Source organism: Narcine bancroftii, unplaced genomic scaffold (genome assembly GCF_036971445.1).
Source record: "Narcine bancroftii isolate sNarBan1 unplaced genomic scaffold, sNarBan1.hap1 Scaffold_120, whole genome shotgun sequence".
NCBI classification, from domain to species: Eukaryota; Metazoa; Chordata; class Chondrichthyes; order Torpediniformes; family Narcinidae; genus Narcine; species Narcine bancroftii.
The window spans coordinates 4491-22823 of NW_027211855.1; the positions used below are offsets into that span (position 1 = coordinate 4491).

The 18333-nt window shown below is 42.7% G+C and overlaps 1 protein-coding gene and 1 long non-coding RNA gene across 2 annotated transcripts in view; both read left to right on the plus strand.

Moving 5' to 3' along the window:
* The first annotated feature begins 1122 nt into the window (after positions 1-1122).
* The window catches only part of LOC138750346 (uncharacterized), a 217512-nt gene continuing 200301 nt past the window's right edge, over positions 1123-18333 (plus strand). Inside the window, exons 1-2 of the long non-coding RNA XR_011349272.1 lie at positions 1123-1270; positions 2653-2738. This is a non-coding gene — a long non-coding RNA (uncharacterized lncRNA). The remainder of the gene's footprint in view (positions 1271-2652; positions 2739-18333) is intronic.
* Positions 1268-15087, plus strand: LOC138750345 (endophilin-B1-like). Its single transcript, XM_069912424.1, has 3 exons — positions 1268-1332; positions 5290-5508; positions 14280-15087. The coding sequence occupies exons 2-3, from the start codon at positions 5350-5352 to the stop codon at positions 14463-14465; spliced, it is 345 nt and encodes a 114-aa protein (XP_069768525.1). The 5' UTR covers positions 1268-1332; positions 5290-5349; the 3' UTR covers positions 14466-15087.

The window sequence follows — 18333 nt, forward strand, 5'->3', positions numbered from 1 at the left end:
GAGAGCAATTGGTGCTGTACCTGGCTGTCAGGCACTCAGGTATTTTTTGGACGGTAGACAATTCAGAGTCTTCATGGACCAGAAGCCGTTAACTTTTGCCTTCAATAAAGTGTTGGACCCGTGGTCGGCCAGGCAGCAGCGACTCCTCTCATATGAGTCTGAGTTCACGACAGACATTCAACACATCGTGGGTGACGCACTACCTCACCTCGCAATCAAGTCTGTCCAGGCCCTGTCCCAGGGAATAGACTATTTCGCCCTCGGCAGGTGATGGCAGGAAGACCCTGAGATCCTTGCATGCAGCACAGCAGTTTCAAGGCTCAGGCTGGAGGATGTTGCCATCGACCCTGATAAGTAGACATTCCTCTGCGACATTTCAATGGCAAACCCTGCCTCATCATGCCGGCAGCATGGAGATGACAGTTTTTGATGAGATGCACAACCTAACGCACCCAGCCATCAGTCCTGTCAAAATGGTGGTCAGTAGGTTTGTCTTGCAGAGACTCCGGAAACAGATTGTCACTGGGCCAAGACCTGCACACTCTGCCAGATGACCAAAATGCAGACATACGTGAAGGCATCACCCCCAGACATTCAAGTCAGCACCACATAGTTTCAGCCACGTCTACATTGACATTGTAGGGTCACTACCGGCCTCCCACGGGGCCTTCTCACCATGATTGCTTGCTCCATGAGGTTCCCCGAGGCGGTCCAGCTGGCTGACACAACACTTATGTCCTCTATTAAATTGGAAGCAGTAATAAAGATGAAGGAGTGATTGATAATAAATAGTCTCCCTTGTAGTTGGGGTACAATGTATTTCTTGAGATCAGAGGAATCCAGGAGCCAGCACAAAGTGATCCTGTGTTTCCCAATGATTTGATAGTTGGGGTAGTAGTAAGTGGAAGGGCCGAAGGGTCTCCTGCTCCTTCGACTGCCTCTCTTTTCTGTCTTGCGATGCTGATTGGGTGTGGCTGTGTTGTATCGCTCGCTGATTGGTTGCTTCAGTTGCACAAGCCAATGGGCTGATTCGGTGAGGCCGCTATTGAATTGGAAGCTGAAGTAGGGTTAGATTGATGGGCGTGTTCGCGTGCTGATTGGCTCTTGCTGTGAGGAGGCGGGAAGTTGGCGGTGGCGTCTTCTGCTCGGGGTCCGTCGCGTCACAGCGGGTCTAACGGGAAGAAGTTAGCGGCGGCGCCAGGACCTTCCTCAGCCGCGCGGTCCAGGGAAAGCGGGCGACCCACAGCCCGATGGGACCCACCCGTGAGAGGCTGGTACCGACAGGGTGTTTGGGTGGAGCTGAGGCGTCGGTGCGAGGCCGGAGGCCGCGGGGTAACTGGCAGCGGGAGGGGGCGGGAGAGGGGTAAGAAGGAGATTGGAACGTCTTTGGTTGGCGCATGCGCGATGGGTTCGCCACTTGGCGTTCGGTTTGCGCATGTGCGGCTGATACACATGTGCCAAATGACGGCCACAAAGCGAAAGCTTAGCGCAAGCGCGAACTGATGACTCGCGCATGCGCACAGAAATTAAGATGGCTGCCCCCAGCCGATGGACCCCGAGACACTGAGTTACAAACTCAATCCGCACATGTCTCTGTTCTCATTTGGAAAATCATTTGATGTTAAAAATAGGCTCTTAGACTTCAGGGCTCCTCACACGGGGGAAATCTCCGACTTGCGACCGTTTTGGAATCTGACTGATCATTCGGGCTCCATGACGGTCGCAAGTCGGGTCGCTTCGGAAGGGATGGAAAACCAATCCATTTTTCTTTGCTTCCCAATGCTCATAGAATGTGTCTGATTCCATCCGTTTTTCCTGATGTAGGATCACATTCTTCATCAAGATAGATGATATTTTTTAAAGTTGTGTCACTTGAACAATAATGTTCCTCCCCTTCTGATCCTGACTTACCGTGTGGGAAGCAGAAGTATCTTCACAGAATTTGCTCGAGACAAAATTGAGAACAAAGATCTTTATTATACTATTACAACAATGCAAAGTTGGGTGCTTCCCCTTACCCTGGGAATACACACAGATACTGAGGCAGACCCAACTTTTATACATTTCATTTCAGTACAGAGATACCTTCCCCCTAACATTCTTCTGCCTCCTGCATTGGTTTAGCATTAGGTAGTTCCACCCACGTGGATTCTAACTTCTTATCAGTTTATGTGCCTATCTGCAAACTTGTTAGCCAGGAAATATCATGAATTTGTTCTTTACTCATTAACCAATCCCCAAGACTTGCTAAAGCTATTTACTTGCTATCCTGTTTTGAAGATACTTATTTTATTATACTTTTATAACCCTTCCTAACCCTTCCTCCCATTCCAGCATCCCTTCACCCTGATTTAACCCATAAAACTTCATTTCTAATGAGCACTTGCTTGATTCCTCACATTCCAGTATCCCTTATCCTTAAGTTAACCCATTATACTTCATCCTTATTTAGCACTTGCTTGACTCCTCACATTCAAGTATCCCTTACACCATGTGTTTAAAATGTAATGTTTCTCAGTTACTTGTCCGAATGCCTTGAAAAATAGAGGGACTTTGGTGTTAACAATACAGCGTAAAGATTTCACCACCTTTTAAATTTATGATCTCTGAATTTCTGGTCATGTTTTCTATTTTGGTTGGTGTATCTTGCAGACCTATTTGGTTGCAGCAAGTAAGAAGTTATCACCATGTAGCATCCGCTGCGGCAGCGCTACCAAATAAAGAGACGTCCACACAAGGTAGTGTAAAACAAAGACTGGATTTACTGGTTTAAATTCCCCACATGTGCTTGCTGGCCTGGCCACTTCTGTTGACGTACCCTTTGACTTCCAGCAGACTTGCATCATTACGTCACTCTCCGGCCGGCTGGCCGCTACACGAAGTGAAGGACTCCTCAGCCCGCACATGGTGCTAGACGCGGGCTCCTTCTTGGCAATGAAGGGGTGTCTGTGCCATCTTGGACTGTCTGAGTGTTGCAGAGATTTGGCCTTTTTTGCTTGCCCCGTTGCTTGGCACTACAATGTCTGTGTTTATAAGGGGGAAATTATTTCAATGTTTTATTTACTTTTGTTACAGAATTCTTCCTAGATTATCTGTGTAACATTGAAGGTTTTGGGTTTTCATGAACAGCGATCATGATTCTACTCATAATTTGGTGACAAAATGGATGGGACACTTTTTACTAATGCCCCATGTGAATCAAAATTAAAATGAAGTGACAAAATTAGGAAGGTTTGTTTCCCCTTCTTTTTAAGCAGGATGTCAGGATGATTTTCATCTTGCTTGCTGAATTAAAATGTGATTTGTCTGTTCTTAATGGGAGCTGCCATATTGGCATTGCAAGGAGAGATGGGAAATGGGTCAGGTCCTTGGTGGTCCCAGTAATGCAATGCAGAAAGATGTCACGGGGCTGAATGTTGTTTAGGGAGGGAGAGGGTATTAATTTTTAGGAAACATGTGGCCAGCCACCTATCAATATTTTTTCTCAAATAGAAACTCCTGCTAGTAGAAGCCATTTCCTACTTTGAACAGGCCAAATTGTCATTATCTAAGAAGATATTGTTACAAGTCCAAAGGACCCCAAAACCCAGCAGCAATAGACATTCACCAGGACATGTGGTTTTTAAAACAGAAGTTCTTTTTAATCAACTTTAAACATGAAAATAGAATGAAACTTTTAACTTAACTAACCCAAATTAACCCCCTCCTAATTCTAAGCACACATGTTTGTAATGTGTTTAAATTTTATGAAAAGGTCTTTGTTTCACAGTTCAATCTCTCTTCTCCTACTTCCAAGTTCTCTGGATCCAGGCAATTCTTCTGCTGTGCACAGAATTGATCATGTATAAATTTCACCAGGTTTTGGTGCTCGAAAGGTAAATGTTTACCGCTCAGGTAAAGGTTCTTGTAGGGTTTGCAGAGAGTGATTTGTTGTTCCAGGATTTCCACAACTGAGGTACCACCATGAGTCACCTCAATGTCTCGCTGATCAAACTTGCCCCGTCAGGGTTTTCCAGATGGTAACTTCTTTCTTTAAGCTACCACAGAGTTCCATTCCTCTTATTCCAAACAACAGGAGTTCTTTCTTCTGCTCAAGCTGTTGTTAGATAAACAAAACCCAGGAGTGACTTTCCTGTAAGCACCCTGCAGAAAGGTACTTGCAGCCATCCTGGCTCCATTTCCAAACAATGGTCATTCATTTTATGACATCAGTTCGGTTAACACCTACTTGTGTATGTGCATAAATCTTCAATGTTTCAAATAAGATCTGTTTTAAAAGGTATGTATGTATGTATGTAACCTACACTAAATCTTACCAAAATCGCAAATATTACCAAATTCTCCAAATGTATTTATTCATTACAATATCACGTAAGGAGCATTTAAGAGACTCTTAGACAGGCATACATGGGTGAAAGAAAAACAGGTTGTAGAGGGCGCCACCGTCAGTTCACAGACTTACCTGACACATTGTGGGCTAACAGTGCTGGACGCCAAAGTACAGCCAGTGGATCAGATGAAGGCCCAGGGCTATAAAGCTGATAGCTTTAACGTGATGGTCCTATGGACCAGCAGTTGTTCGCCAATGAGCTCATTAACGTGCAGGGAATAAAAGATCTGTATGTCTGCAATAAACCAGTCTTGAGTTGACTACCTTTGTTTGTGTTTGCCCTTATTTAGTAGCCGCTACACATTGGTGATCCCAAAGTTAAGATTTAATGAATTTGAATCATTATGGAAAAGGAGGACATTTCAACAGCAGGAACAACTGCTGCCGCCATGACAGTTAATGCAGTTGGGCTTCATTTGCCTCCTTTCTGGACACATCAGCCACAAATTTGGTTTCTTCAAGCTGAAACCCAGTTTCATTTTTGGGGTATAATGGCAGAAGACACAAAATTTTGGCAAGTCGTGATTACATTGGGCGTGGCCACTGCATTGCCAGTAAGCAAGTTTTCTGCTCATCCTCCAGCAGAAGACCAGGGCACCAGGTTCCGGTAGTTTCTTCTTGACACATTGGAACTTACTTGATGAGCGTGGATTTGAACGTGGGAGGCCAAACTGACAAGAATCCATCATACCTGATGAATGAGATGCTGGCGTTGTCAGATGGTCCTTCCCATTGTCTGCTTTTTTAAACCTTATTTCTGTCAAAAATTCCCGCTCACGTGGCCATACACATTGGTAACATGGATTTTCACCATCTCCATGACGTGGCTCAAGAGGCTGACAGGCTCTATCGTACTCCGACACAAGAGTCTGCCCCAATACATCCTGTTTCTGTTGCAGAAGCATCTCCCGCATCCTACCAAACTCCAGTATCTGCAGTCCAAACCAAGAAAGAGGAACATGCTGATGTACATCGAGAGTGGTGATTTTACCATCGCCACTGGGGAAACTATGCCCATAAGTGCATCCAGCATGTACCTACTACAAAAAGAAGTCGGAAAACAAGAGCGCTGGAAGCTGGCATATATACAGGCCTATTGTATCTTCAGGACGATGCAGGTAAGCACAAATTTCTTGTAGACACAGGTGCTGAATTTAGTTTGCCGACCTATTTTGAAAGGACTCAAAAAACAGCACTTGACCCTGAGAGGGGCGAATGAAACTGCCATTCCAAGTTTTGGCACTAGATGAGTCGGAATAGGTGGAACCACGTTACATTGGAATTGTGTCCTCGCTTCTGTCGCTCAACCTATTTTGGCTGTGGATTTTTTATGTTCCCACAACTTATTGGTAGACATAAAGCAGAGTAAACTAGTTCACATCACCATCTTTCAGACATATCCACTGGCATGCATCAAGGGGAGAGTTTCACAGCTCGGAGTACATACGTTACACATGGATGCATATACTGGTCTACTCCCTGAATTTCCCCATATTCTCACCCTGAACTCCAATGCCTCAAGAATAGTCCATGGTGGGTCTCATTACATAGACACATCAGGCCCACTGGCCCATGTCAGGGCTCAGCGTCTGGTGCTTGATAAATTGTGGCAGAATTTAAAGCAATGGAAGAATTGGGTATCATCCGATGCTCAAAGAGCCCTTGGACCTCACCTTTGCATATGGTAGTCAAGGAGACAGGCAGATGGAGACACTGCGGCAACTACTGTAGGCTTCATGATGACACAACACCTGACAGATACCCAATTCCACACATACAGCATTTCGCCGCCCATCTACATCATTGCCGCATACTTTCAAAGATTGATTTGGTTAAGGGATATTATCTGATACCAATTCATGAGAATGATATGACCAAGACAGCAATTATTACGCCGTTTGGTCTTTATGAATTCCTCAGAATGCCATTTGGTATGAATGCCATGCAAACTTTTCAGTTGCTTATGGACGCTCTTGGCAGAGATTTAGACTTTGCGCTTATTTATTTGGACGACTTCCTTGTAGCAGTCAAAATGAGCAAGGTCACCGCCTCCATTTGTGCTGCCTTTTCCAATGGCTCCAAGACTTTGGACTGACAATTAATCTTGAGAAGTGTCAATTTGGCAAGTGAACCATAGAATTCTTAAGGCATAAAATTACAGCAGACGGCATATCTCCATTATCAGGCAAGGTAGACGACATCCATAAAATCTCCAGACCTGTCACTGTCAAACGGCTGGAAAAGGTTTTGGGAATGATAATTTTTTAATCACAGATTTATTCCTGGGATTGCTGACATCCTGCAACCCCTGTTTGACATCATCTCTGCTCCAAACAAAAACATTACTAGACCTCAGAGGCAGAGGTTGCATTTATGTCCGCCAAATAATTATTAGCCAAAGCAGCAATGCTTGCGCATCCAAATCCTGAAACTGCATTGATGCCTCAGGAACAGCTGTGAGTGCAGATCTGGAACATACGTCAATGGCCATTATCAGCCCCTTGCCTTCTTGAGTCGTCATCTAAGACCAGCAGAAATTAAATACAGCACCTTTGATTGAGAGCTATTAGCACTTTATCTGTCTATAAGGCACTTTCGTTATATCTTGTAAGGTCGACATTTCACCATATTCACAGACCATAAACTTCTAATTTTCACCTTGAGCAAATTCACAGATCTTTGGTTGGCAAGACAACAACTACATTTGTCCTACATTTCGGAGTTTACTACGGACATACGTCATATTTCAGGAAGGGACAATCTGGTCGCAGATGTGCTCTCTAGATCAAGTGTGTGCCATATTCAAGGTGGAGTCAACATTGCTGAACTGGCTGCGGCACAATCTGCGGATCCGGATATACAGGCACACAGTATAGCTATCACTGGACTCGACATTCAACAGGTGGCACCACAACATGACATTCACAATTTATCACACCCATCCATCTGGACTTCAGTCAAAGTAATGTCAAATAAGTACATGTGACATGGGCTGAAAAAAGACGTCACTCAATGGACCCGATCGTGTATATCCTGCCAATCTGAAAATTCCGCACCACACCAAGGCACCCCTGCAGTCTTTCCTGACAATACGCAGAAGATTAGAGCATGTGGATGTGGTTGGACCATTACCAGTATCACAGGACACGAGGGATATTCTCACGGTAGTTGACCACTTCACACGCTGGCCAGAGGCCATTCCATTACCAGTCAGTAACACTGAGGCATATGCTAAAACATTCATCTTAAATTGGATGTGCCGACACACATAACCGTGGACCACAGTTCACTTTGGCATTATGGGCTTCCTTGTCTCATTTTTTTGGTACACAGTTGCACCACACTACTGCGTACCATCTGCAGTCCAATGGCCTGGTGGAACGTTTCCATCATCAACTTAAATCTTCACTGAAGGCCCGACGCACTGGTCTCAACTGAGTCGATGAACTACATTAGGTTCTATTAGGAGTATTAACAAAAGAAAATCTGTCTGCATCATCTGGAGAATTGATGTTTCGTCCGGCCCTTATGGTTCCAGGAGATATTCACTTTAGAAGCAATTCAGACATGGACATCCTTTAACAACTCCGCAAGGGTATTGCTAACAGCAAACCATCCTCCACCAACTGGCATGGCAAACCTAGCCAACAAGTGCCCCAATCACTATTAAACACTGAATTCGTATTCATACGAAGACAGGTTCCACAGGCACCCTTATTAAAACCACATGAAGGACCATTTTGTTTCATTAAGAGATATGGAGTGGTATATACATTGGACATCGGGGGGCATCCACAGCTATTCAGCATGGACAGACTTAAACCCGCCATACGACCCTACTTCATCAGTTCAGTGCCATCAACCCAGGCGACATGGACGTCTGCCTAAATCAAGCGTATCTGGCATTTTAAGTTATAGTGACGATTTTGGGGGGTGTGATATAGCGAGTGCACAGCGCGGTATTGTGAACCGCCACCGTCAGTTCATAGACTTAATTGACAGATCGCGGGCTAACAGAGCTGGGTGCCAAAGTACAGCAAGTGGATCAGTTGAAGCCCCTGCCTAAAGGTGCGGGGCGCTAATGGCTCGTAGCTTTAACCTGTTGGTCCTGTGGACCAGAAGGTATTCACTAACGAGCTCATTAACAGGCAGAAAATAAAAGGTCTGTGTATGTCTGCAATAAACCAGTCTTGAGTTGACTACCATTGTGTGTGTTTGCCTTTATTTAGTAACATCTACCGCAGTAGCCGCTACAGGGCATTATTTTTTTTGTTAGAAATATCTAGATCAGCACAACATTTTGGGCCAAAGGGCTTGTACCGTCCTGTAATATTCTGTTATTTCGGTTATTGCTTGACTTTGAATATCTGCTGTAAGCAATGTGAGACTTCAATAATGTAGCAAATGTGCACAGCAACATTGGAGTCAGGAGTTTGTATCTCCTGGTTGACTTGAGCTTTGTGAAGGGTTGTATCTGGATTTGAGTCGTTTGACACCTTGTCCATGGAAATTGTGGCTCAAAAGCTACTGAAGTATTTGGAAACATCGTCATCGGTCCTCTTTCAAACTCGTCTGAATTTCTTGGATGAAGAAACATTGCTCTGAAACTTACTCTGTGAGAGTTTATTTTCCTCTCTTGCAGGAGGTTTCCGAATCTCTTCCACATGATGAATCTGTTCTCTTTTCAAAGAGAGAGTGGAGTGGCTATTTTCTTCCACAATGATTCCATAAACCCAGTCAAGGACTGAACTCAGTCACCATTTAAAAATGGTTATGTTGCAAATACAAGATCACTTTTACTTTATTCTTCAAAAGTGGCCATTTCCATGGACACAACGAGGCTGCCCTCTTGATCTCAAAGAGACAGAAGTGGTCTTTCTCCTTAAAATCCACTTGTTACTCCTGGTCAAAGGAGAAGACTATGTAACTGTACCATCTCTGATGACTGTATGTTCAATCCTCTCTTCCCTACAGGATGGACAACAACTTCTGCATCTCGTTTGTAATGTTTCTCCAAAATGTCTCATCACATGACATGTGCCACCATTTCTTCCTTTGAAGTCCACTATGTCTCTTCAAAAGGATGAATCATGAGCCAACGGACTCCAGCCTGTCTGCGCAGGAACTTGAATCAAGAACTTGCTTATTCAAACCGCTGCCATCTCTCAGCACTCTATTGACTTAGTTTCAATTTTAAAAAATACACCTAATCAACAGATGGTCTCTCCGTTTGACCAGCAGTCTTTCCTTCCTTCACAAATTCTTCAGGTTTTAATAAAGCAAACATTCCATTGTTCTTAGTATCTCAAGAACCATTAAAACTTGCATTTTAAGTATGAGCTGTTTTGTGAAGTGTTTGTGTTTGTGACCTACACAACTCCTACAATCCATCTCTTTCAAAAACATGTCAATATACAATTTTTAAATATATAATCTGTCACTGGTCAGATGGAGCATAGGAGTTGTGATAAAATCAATGGTGTCCTTGCAAAGGAAAAGGGGGATGAGATATAATCCAGGTAGCTCTGGCAAGTTGAGTTTGTAATAGTTTGAAACTTGAACCTCTCTCTCTATTTCAGGAGACAATTTACTGTCATGTAATTAAAAAGTGTCATATCACACAAAATTGCTTTTTTCCTGCTGTGAGGCAGACAGATTCGCCATTGGCAGAAATTGCCTGAAATGCCTTTTGCAGTCAGAGAAAGAAGCAAAAGAGAGTCGTGCTCTCCCCCTTCCCCTCTTCCACCCCCCCCCCCACCCTGATCCCTGGGCCAAGTCACTGAGGGCTTGTGGATTCTCTTTCAATGCTCATAGACTAATCCAAGTCATTGGCAATGCGTGCTCCTGTTTTGAACCTCTGACACGATTAGGAACCAATTCTTCTTTGGCTTGGCTTCGCGGACGAAGATTTATGGAGGGGGTAAATGCCCATGTCAGCTGCAGGCTTGTTTGTGGCTGACAAGTCCGATGCGGGACAGGCAGACATGGTCGCAGGGGAAAATTGGTTGGTTGGGGTTGGGTGTTGGGTTTTTCCTCCTTTGCCTTTTGTCAGTGAGGTGGGCTCTGCGGTCTTCTTCAAAGGAGTTTGATGCCCGCCGAACTGTGAGGCGCCAAGATGCATGGTTTGAGGCGATATCAGCCCACTGGCAGTGGTCAATGTGGCAGGCACCAAGAGATTTCTTTAGGCAGTCCTTGTACCTTTTCTTTGGTGCACCTCTGTCATGGTGGCCAGTGGAGAGCTCGCCATATAACACAATCTTGGGAAGGTGATGGTCCTCCATTCTGGAGGTGTGACCCACCCAGCGCAGCTGGATCTTCAGCAGTGTGGACTCGATGCTGTCGACCTCTGCCATCTCGAGTACTTCGACGTTAGGGATGAAAGCGCTCCAATGAATGTTGAGGATTAGCACCCACTCATATCACAAGTCTGATACCTGATACTCTTTTAGCCAGTTTCGAACCAGTCTCTAGCAATCCACGGCCTGGTGTGAGTTCCTTGACTGCTTTCTCCAGAAGCCCACAACCTGCTTGGGTTCCTCTCCTCTAATTTCCAATAGCCTATCACCTATGTGGGTCCTTCAGCAGCAGAACCCCTCATTGGTCTGGTTCCATGGTCACTGACCTGTGGATTGAATCCTCTGCTTCTCAGATGTTGATTGTGTGTGGTCTTCCTGTTTTCTGGTGCCCTGTGTTAGTTCTCCGCTTCCCCAGAGTTTGTGGTGGCGAGGAAATCCAACACATCTAAATAAACATTTTACAACTTAGAGGAGAATCTCGTATGTCTAGAAGGATGGAAAGGGCATTATTATAAATTGAAGTCTAATATTTGAATATTCAGGTGCCAAATTTGCAAAAACATAGAGTATATATTTCTCAAACTAATGTAATTTTTTCCAAAGACATAAAACTTTGAAATTTTGCATGTCATCTTGGCATCCCTAAAAATATATCTGATTTCCGAGAAAGTGAAATACATTTCCTCATCACCGCTAACATTAATTTAACAAATTTCAATTGATACTTTAATAGTTTAAATTTGATCCTTGTTCCTTCAATATTTCCTAATAAAGGTAAGGTTGGATTTTGAAGAAAAACAACTCCTATAACTTGTTCCAAAAAATTTGTAATTCTCCCCAAAAAGATCTTGCATAAGGACAAAGCTAGGTTGAATGCAAGGAAGTTGCTACATCTTCACCACCCCTAAAACATTGATCTGATAATTCTGATATTATTCTATTCAATTTCTCTGGTGTAAGAAGTAACTGTAGAAGAAAAAAACTAGTTGTGAATTCCTTCATCACTGCTGCAGTGTGGAACTCTGGTCAATAGATCCAAAATGCTGAGTTGAAGTGAATTAATACAACTCCCTTGGATCACGTGATCTCTGTGGCCAAATTATCTTCCTATAGAGCTTTTCATATCCAACTGCCTGAGTCACCTTACTCCAAGAGCAGCTTCAGATAAAATCCTTGGTGACATCTGCTACATTACTGATGTAAAAAGAATTAAACTGAACTAATTTATGTCTTACATGGAGATCCTTACATGGATATGCCCATATTTGCCAATCAATTACAATATTCAGATCCATTTCCCACCTTTGTCTCGACTTAAGAACTCCTCATTTAAAAGTTCGTACTTGTAATGAAGAGGCCATTATCGAAGTAAATTTTTTAACAATTCCTCTAGGAAGAATTTCTATTTCAGTATAACATGGTTGGTCCGAACTTATCCTTCAAATATGCTCGTAGTTGGAAATAGCAAAAAAGATTGCTATGAGTTATATGATAATAATTTATCAGTTGCTCTGATGACATTAGTTGACCCCTTTTCATAACAATCTTCCAAATTTATAATCCCCTTACGAAACAAAACCAGCTATCCAGAAATTTATGATCCTTTGAAAAAGATACGACGATTTTGAATCAAAGCCATTCTGGGTGATGTACATTCACTTAGACCAATTTCATCATTTATTTTATTCCATATATTAAACAAATGTTTCAAAATGGTGTATCTTTATCACCAACCATTAATATCAAATCCCACTTGTAGATAAATTCTTCTGCTTTTCTCTCTCCTATTTTATTTGATGTCAATGTTTCTCTTTCAAAAAAGGAAGCAAGAAATCTCATTTGAGCTGCTCGATAACTATTTTTAAAATCAGGAAGCTGTAGTCCTGTCAATGCAGAATTTGCATTGGGTCACTTGTAACATGGCATTCAATCGGAAATGGGTTCACATGACATAAAACCACCATGTAGACTGTTTTCTATGAATGGAATACAAGAGGAGGGTTGTCTAGGTCTTCCACAGGATTTAGATCACAAGGTCTAGGAGCAGAAGTAGGCCCATCGAGTCTGTTCCACCATTCTGCCACTCAGCCCCACTGCCCAACTTTCTACCCATAACCCTTGATTCCTTGATTAATCAAATACCTGTCAATCTCTGCCTTAAATATACCCAATGATCTCAGTTCACAGATTCACAACCCATTGACAAAATCAATTTTTCCACATCTGTTTTATCACCCTTTTATCCTGTAATTATGCTCTCTTGTCGTAGAGTCACCTACCATGGGAAGCATCTTTGCCATATCTTCCAGCATTTGAAATGCCTCTGAGGTCCCCCTTATCCTTCTGTACTCCAACTAGTACAGTCGAAGAGTCAACAATTGTTCCTAATAAACTAACCCTATCATTCCTGATATTCAAGTAAATCATCTTTGAACCTCCTCCAACACCAGCACATCTTTTCTCAAATACGGCATCCAAAACTCTAATTCTGATTGAATGGAAAGACAATTCTCCAACAACACATACACAACGGTTAAATGATATTATGTCTTGTCGATATTAAAAAAAAATTGGAGTAAAATAATAACTTTCAAAAGATTCAAGGGTCCATTAATGGACTATTATCATAACTTTAAGAATTAAGGTTGTTCAGAAGCTTGGTGCTGTGTTACGAGACCAGAGGATCTCAAAACCCAGCAGAAATAGATATTCACCTGAAAAATGGTTACTTAAACAAAAGTTGATTTTAATTATTTTTAAACATGAAAATGGAATTACACTTTAACTTATCACTATTTTACTACTTCAACTTACTTTATCTAACTTAACCCCCTTCTAATTCTAAGTGCACATGTGTGTAATGTGTGTGTAAGTTCAGAAAAGTTCTTTAGTTCACAGTCTCATTCCTCCAAGTTCACTGGTTGCAGGCCATTCTGATACTGTGCACAGAATTTAAGTTCACCAGATTTTGGTGCTCTAAATATCAATGATTACAGTTCAGGAAGGTTCTTGATGGTTTTCAGAGAGAGGTGTGTTTTTCAGGGAAGTATTAGGGTGTTTTTGACTCAACGTACCAGCATCTGAAGTCAGTTACCTCTTCAGTAAAGCTCTGATAGCTTTAGCATGGAGCAGAGCTGAGCCAGGACTTTGCAGGTATTTAAGGGAGTGTGTGGGCAGAGTTTGTTCTGGACCAACAATCTCACCAAATGACTCTGCTTGAAATCAAGATCAAACCATTTTGAGGAATACAACAGGAATTGTTCAACAAGAGCCTGGTGTTCCCTGATGAGTTTTCTTTCAATAGTGGAAATTATTTTTTTTAAAGCCCGTTAATCTTCCTGATACAGATCTTTGTATTGAACTGACGGGTTGCAACCTGTTGTTAACTTGGAGGCCTTTAATGGGGTGACTGGGAGGTATCTTTGCTTTAACCAACCAGTTCTATTGCAATTTTCCAGCTGTAGGATGAGGTGCAGTTGCTTGCAAGTTTAGCAAGTGGGATTAAGATGTGAAACTACAGGTCACAGCGCCATTTTTGTTTTTGAAAATGCAAATATGAAAATTTTAACTTTGGTCTCCTTGGTTTGCTTAAGTTTACAGAGGAGATGTTGGGTCAAGCTGAGAAGACAGAGTTGGATGCCTATTTGGTGAATCTGCTGGGCAAAGCAGAAAGCACAAAACGAGGGTCTAAAAAAATAATGAAGCAGACTGAAGTGCCATTGAACCAAACCCAAGTAACGAATTTAATTTTGTGCAGAATACTTAAGAGACCTATTTAAATGAACAAAATCTGATTAGAAAAGAAGTTTATGGAATGTTTGGAAGTTAACATAACATAACAATTACAGCACGGAAACAGGCCATTAGGCCCTTCTAGTCCACACCGAACCAAACACCCCTCTCTAGTCCCACCTCCCTGCACAATGCCCATAACCCTCCACACCTATTCTGTCCATATATCTTGCCAACATTTCCTTGAATATTACCATCGATCTCACTTCTTCCCCTTATACTTTTGAATACCTCTATCAAATCAGATGTTCTCAATTCTCAATATTTGCCATGTTAACATAACATATAACATAACATAACAATTACAGCACGGAAACAGGCCATTAGGCCCTTCTAGTCCGCACCGAACCAAACACCCCTTTCTAATCCCACCTCCCTGCACAATGCCCATAACCCTCCATCTTCTTCTCATCCATATACCTGTCCAACCTTTTCTTAAATAATACAATTGACTCCGCCGCCACTATTTCTCCCGGAAGATCATTCCACACGGCTACCACTCTCTGAGTAAAGAATTTCCCCCTCATGTTACCTCTAAACCTCTGCCCCTTAATTCTTAACTCATGTCCTCTTGTTTTAAACTTTCCTCCTCTTAACGGAAATAGTCTATCCACATCCATTCTGTCTATCCCTTTCATAATCTTAAATACTTCTATCAAATCCCCTCTCAACCTTCTACGCTCCAAAGAATAAAGACCCAATCTGTCCAATCTCTCCCCATACTCCAGATGCTTAAACCCAGGCAACATTCTGGTAAACCTTCTCTGCACTCTCTCCACTCTGTTTATATCCTTCCTATAATTAGGCGACCAGAACTGCACACAGAACTCCAAATTAGGCCGCACCAACGTCTTATACAATCTCAACATCACCTCCCAACTCCTATATTCCATGCAATGATTGATAAAGGCCAGCATACTAAAAGCCTTCTTCACCACCCTATTCACGTGAGTTTCTACCTTCAGGGAACAATGTACCGTTACTCCTAAATCTTTCTGCTCTTCTGTATTCATCAATGCTCTCCCATTTACCACATGCGTCCTGTTCTGATTCTTCTTAGCAAAATGAAGCACCTCACACTTATCAGCATTAAATTCCATCTGCCATTTTTCAGCCCACTTTTCTAAGCAGCCCAAATCCCTCTGCAATCCTTGAAAACCTTCTTCATTATCCACTATTCCACCTATCTTAGTATCGTCTGCATATTTACTAATCCAATTCACCACCCCATCATCAAGTTGCCACAAAAAAATCTAGCATATAAATTAGATGTAAATAAGGGAAATGAACAACACAATGAGCCTGGTGTCAGAGTATCTGCCTCACTCTAACGTACATCACCGTTAAACCTTCTCCCCAATATGAGCCTGATGTCAAAGTATCTGTCTCAGTCTACCGTACATCACCATTAAAAAATCTACCCACTGTCAGAGTATCTGCCTACGTCTATCATATCCCACCATTAGACATTTTCTTAACAGTGAAACCAGTGTCACTTTGTCTGTCATAGTTTACTGTACAGCACTGTTAAACATTCTCCCCACTGTCAACCCAGTGTCACACTATCTGCGTCAGTTTCCCTGACACCACCAGTAAACCTTCTCCCCACTGTGAACCTGGTGTCATTGTTTCTGCCTCAGTCTACTGTACTTCATTGTAAAACATTCTCCCAACTGTGAAACTGGTGTCAATGTATCTTCCACAGTTTATAGTACATCACTGTTAAAGCTTTCCACTACTGTGAACTTGGTGTCACAGTATCTGCCAAAGTCTACCTTACATCACCAGTAAACCTTCTACCCACTGTGAGCCTGGTGTTACAGCATCTGCCACAGTTTGTTGTACACCCATTAAACATTCTCCCCACTATGAACATGGTGTCACAGTATCTGCCTCAGTCTACCGTACATCACAGTTAAACCTCATCCCCACTGTGGGCCTGGTGTCATGGTATTTATCTCAAATGACCATACATTGCCATTAAACCTTCTCCCCACTGTGAACCTGGTGTCACAGTATCTGACACAGTTTATCGTACATTACTGTTAAACCTTTTCATCCTGTGAACCTTGTATCACAGTATCAGACTCAGTCTACCATTCATCATCGTTTAAGCTTCTCCCCCTGTGAATCTGGTTTCACAGTATCTGCCTCAGTCAACCGTACATCACTGTTAAACTTGCTCCCCACTTTGAAGCTGGTGTCTGAGTATCTGCATACGTCTAATATACATCACCATCAAACATTCTTCCAACTGTGAAACCAGTGTCACTTTGTCTGCCCCAGTTTTTTGTACACCACTGTTATACATTCACCCCATTGTGAACCCGGTGTTACAGAATCTGCCTCAGTTTCCCTTACATCACCAGTAAACCTTCTTCCCACTGTAAGGCCAGTGTTATTGTATCTGCCAACATCTACTGTACATAACCGTTAAACCTTCTCCCCACTGTCAACCTGGTGTCACAGTACTGCCCTAGTCTAGCGTACATCACCGTTAAAATACCTTTTCACTACTGTGACCTCAGTGTCACAATATCTGCCAAAGTCTACCGTACAGCACATTAAACATTCTCCCCAATGTGAACCTGCTGTCACAGTATCTGACATAGGTTATAGTACATTATTGTTAAACCTTTTTCCTACTGTGAACCCCCATTGTCTTAGTATCTATCTCAGTCTATCGTACATCACCATTGAACAATCTCCCCGCTGTGAAGCTGGTGTCAGCGTATCTGCCTCTGTCTATTGTATCCCAACATTAAACATTCTCCCAACAGTGAAACCAGTGTCACTTTATGTGCCACAGTTTTCTGTACATCATTGTTTATCCTCCACCCCCTGTATACCTAGTGTCACAGAATCTGCCTCAGTCTACCATACACCATAGTTAAACCTTCTCCCAACTGTGACCCTGGGGTCACAGTATCTTACACACTTTATTGTACATCACAGAAAAGCGTTCTCCTCATTGTCAATTTGGTGTCACAGTATCTGCCTCTGTCTTCCGTCATCACCATTAAACCACTCACCACTGTGAACCTGGTGTCAGTTTATCTGCCACAGCTTATTTTTCATCACCCTATAAACTTTTTCCCATTGTGAACCCGGTGTCACGGTATCTGTCTCAGACTCCCGTAAATCACCGTTGAACCTTCTACCCACTGTGTACCCGGAGTCACAGTATATGCCTCAGTCTACCGAACATCACCATTAAAATGTCTCCCCACTGTTAACTCTGTGTCACTGTATCTGCAACAATGTATCGCGTTTCACGTTTAAACCTCGTCCACACTGTGAACCTGGTGTCACAGTACCTACCACAGTTCGTTGAACCTCAATGTTAAACCATCTCACTAATGTGAACCCAGTTTCACAGTATCCGTTTCAGTCTACCGTACATCACTGTTAAACCTTCTACCCACTGTGAACCCGGTATAAAAGTACATGCCAGAGTTTATTTTGTATCACTGATAAACCTTCTCCCCACTGTGAACCAGGTTTTCACAGTATCTGACACAGTTTATCGTACATTACCTTTCTCAATGTTGTGAACCCGGTGTCACAGTAATCGGTCTCAGTCTACATTAAATCAATGTTAAACCTAATCCCCACTGTGCACCTGGTGTCACAGAACCTGCTACAGTTTATCGTATGTCACAATTAAACCTTCTCACTACTGTAAAACCGGTATCACTGTATCTGCAACAGTGTATCGTATAAAACCGTTAAACCTCCTTCCCACTGTGAACCTGGTGTCACAGTATCTGACAGTTTATCATGTGTCACTGATGAACCTCCCCACTATGAATCCGGTGTAACAGTATCTACCTCAGACTCCTGTAAAACACCGTG

Excerpts from the sequence above, each read along its gene's own strand:
- LOC138750345 (XM_069912424.1), top strand. The coding sequence starts at position 5,350 with ATGCTGATGTACATCGAGAGTGGTGATTTTACCATCGCCACTGGGGAA. Across the intron at positions 5,509-14,279 it reads GTATCTTCAGGACGATGCAG|TTTACAGAGGAGATGTTGGG; the intron begins GTAAGCACAAAT and ends GGTTTGCTTAAG.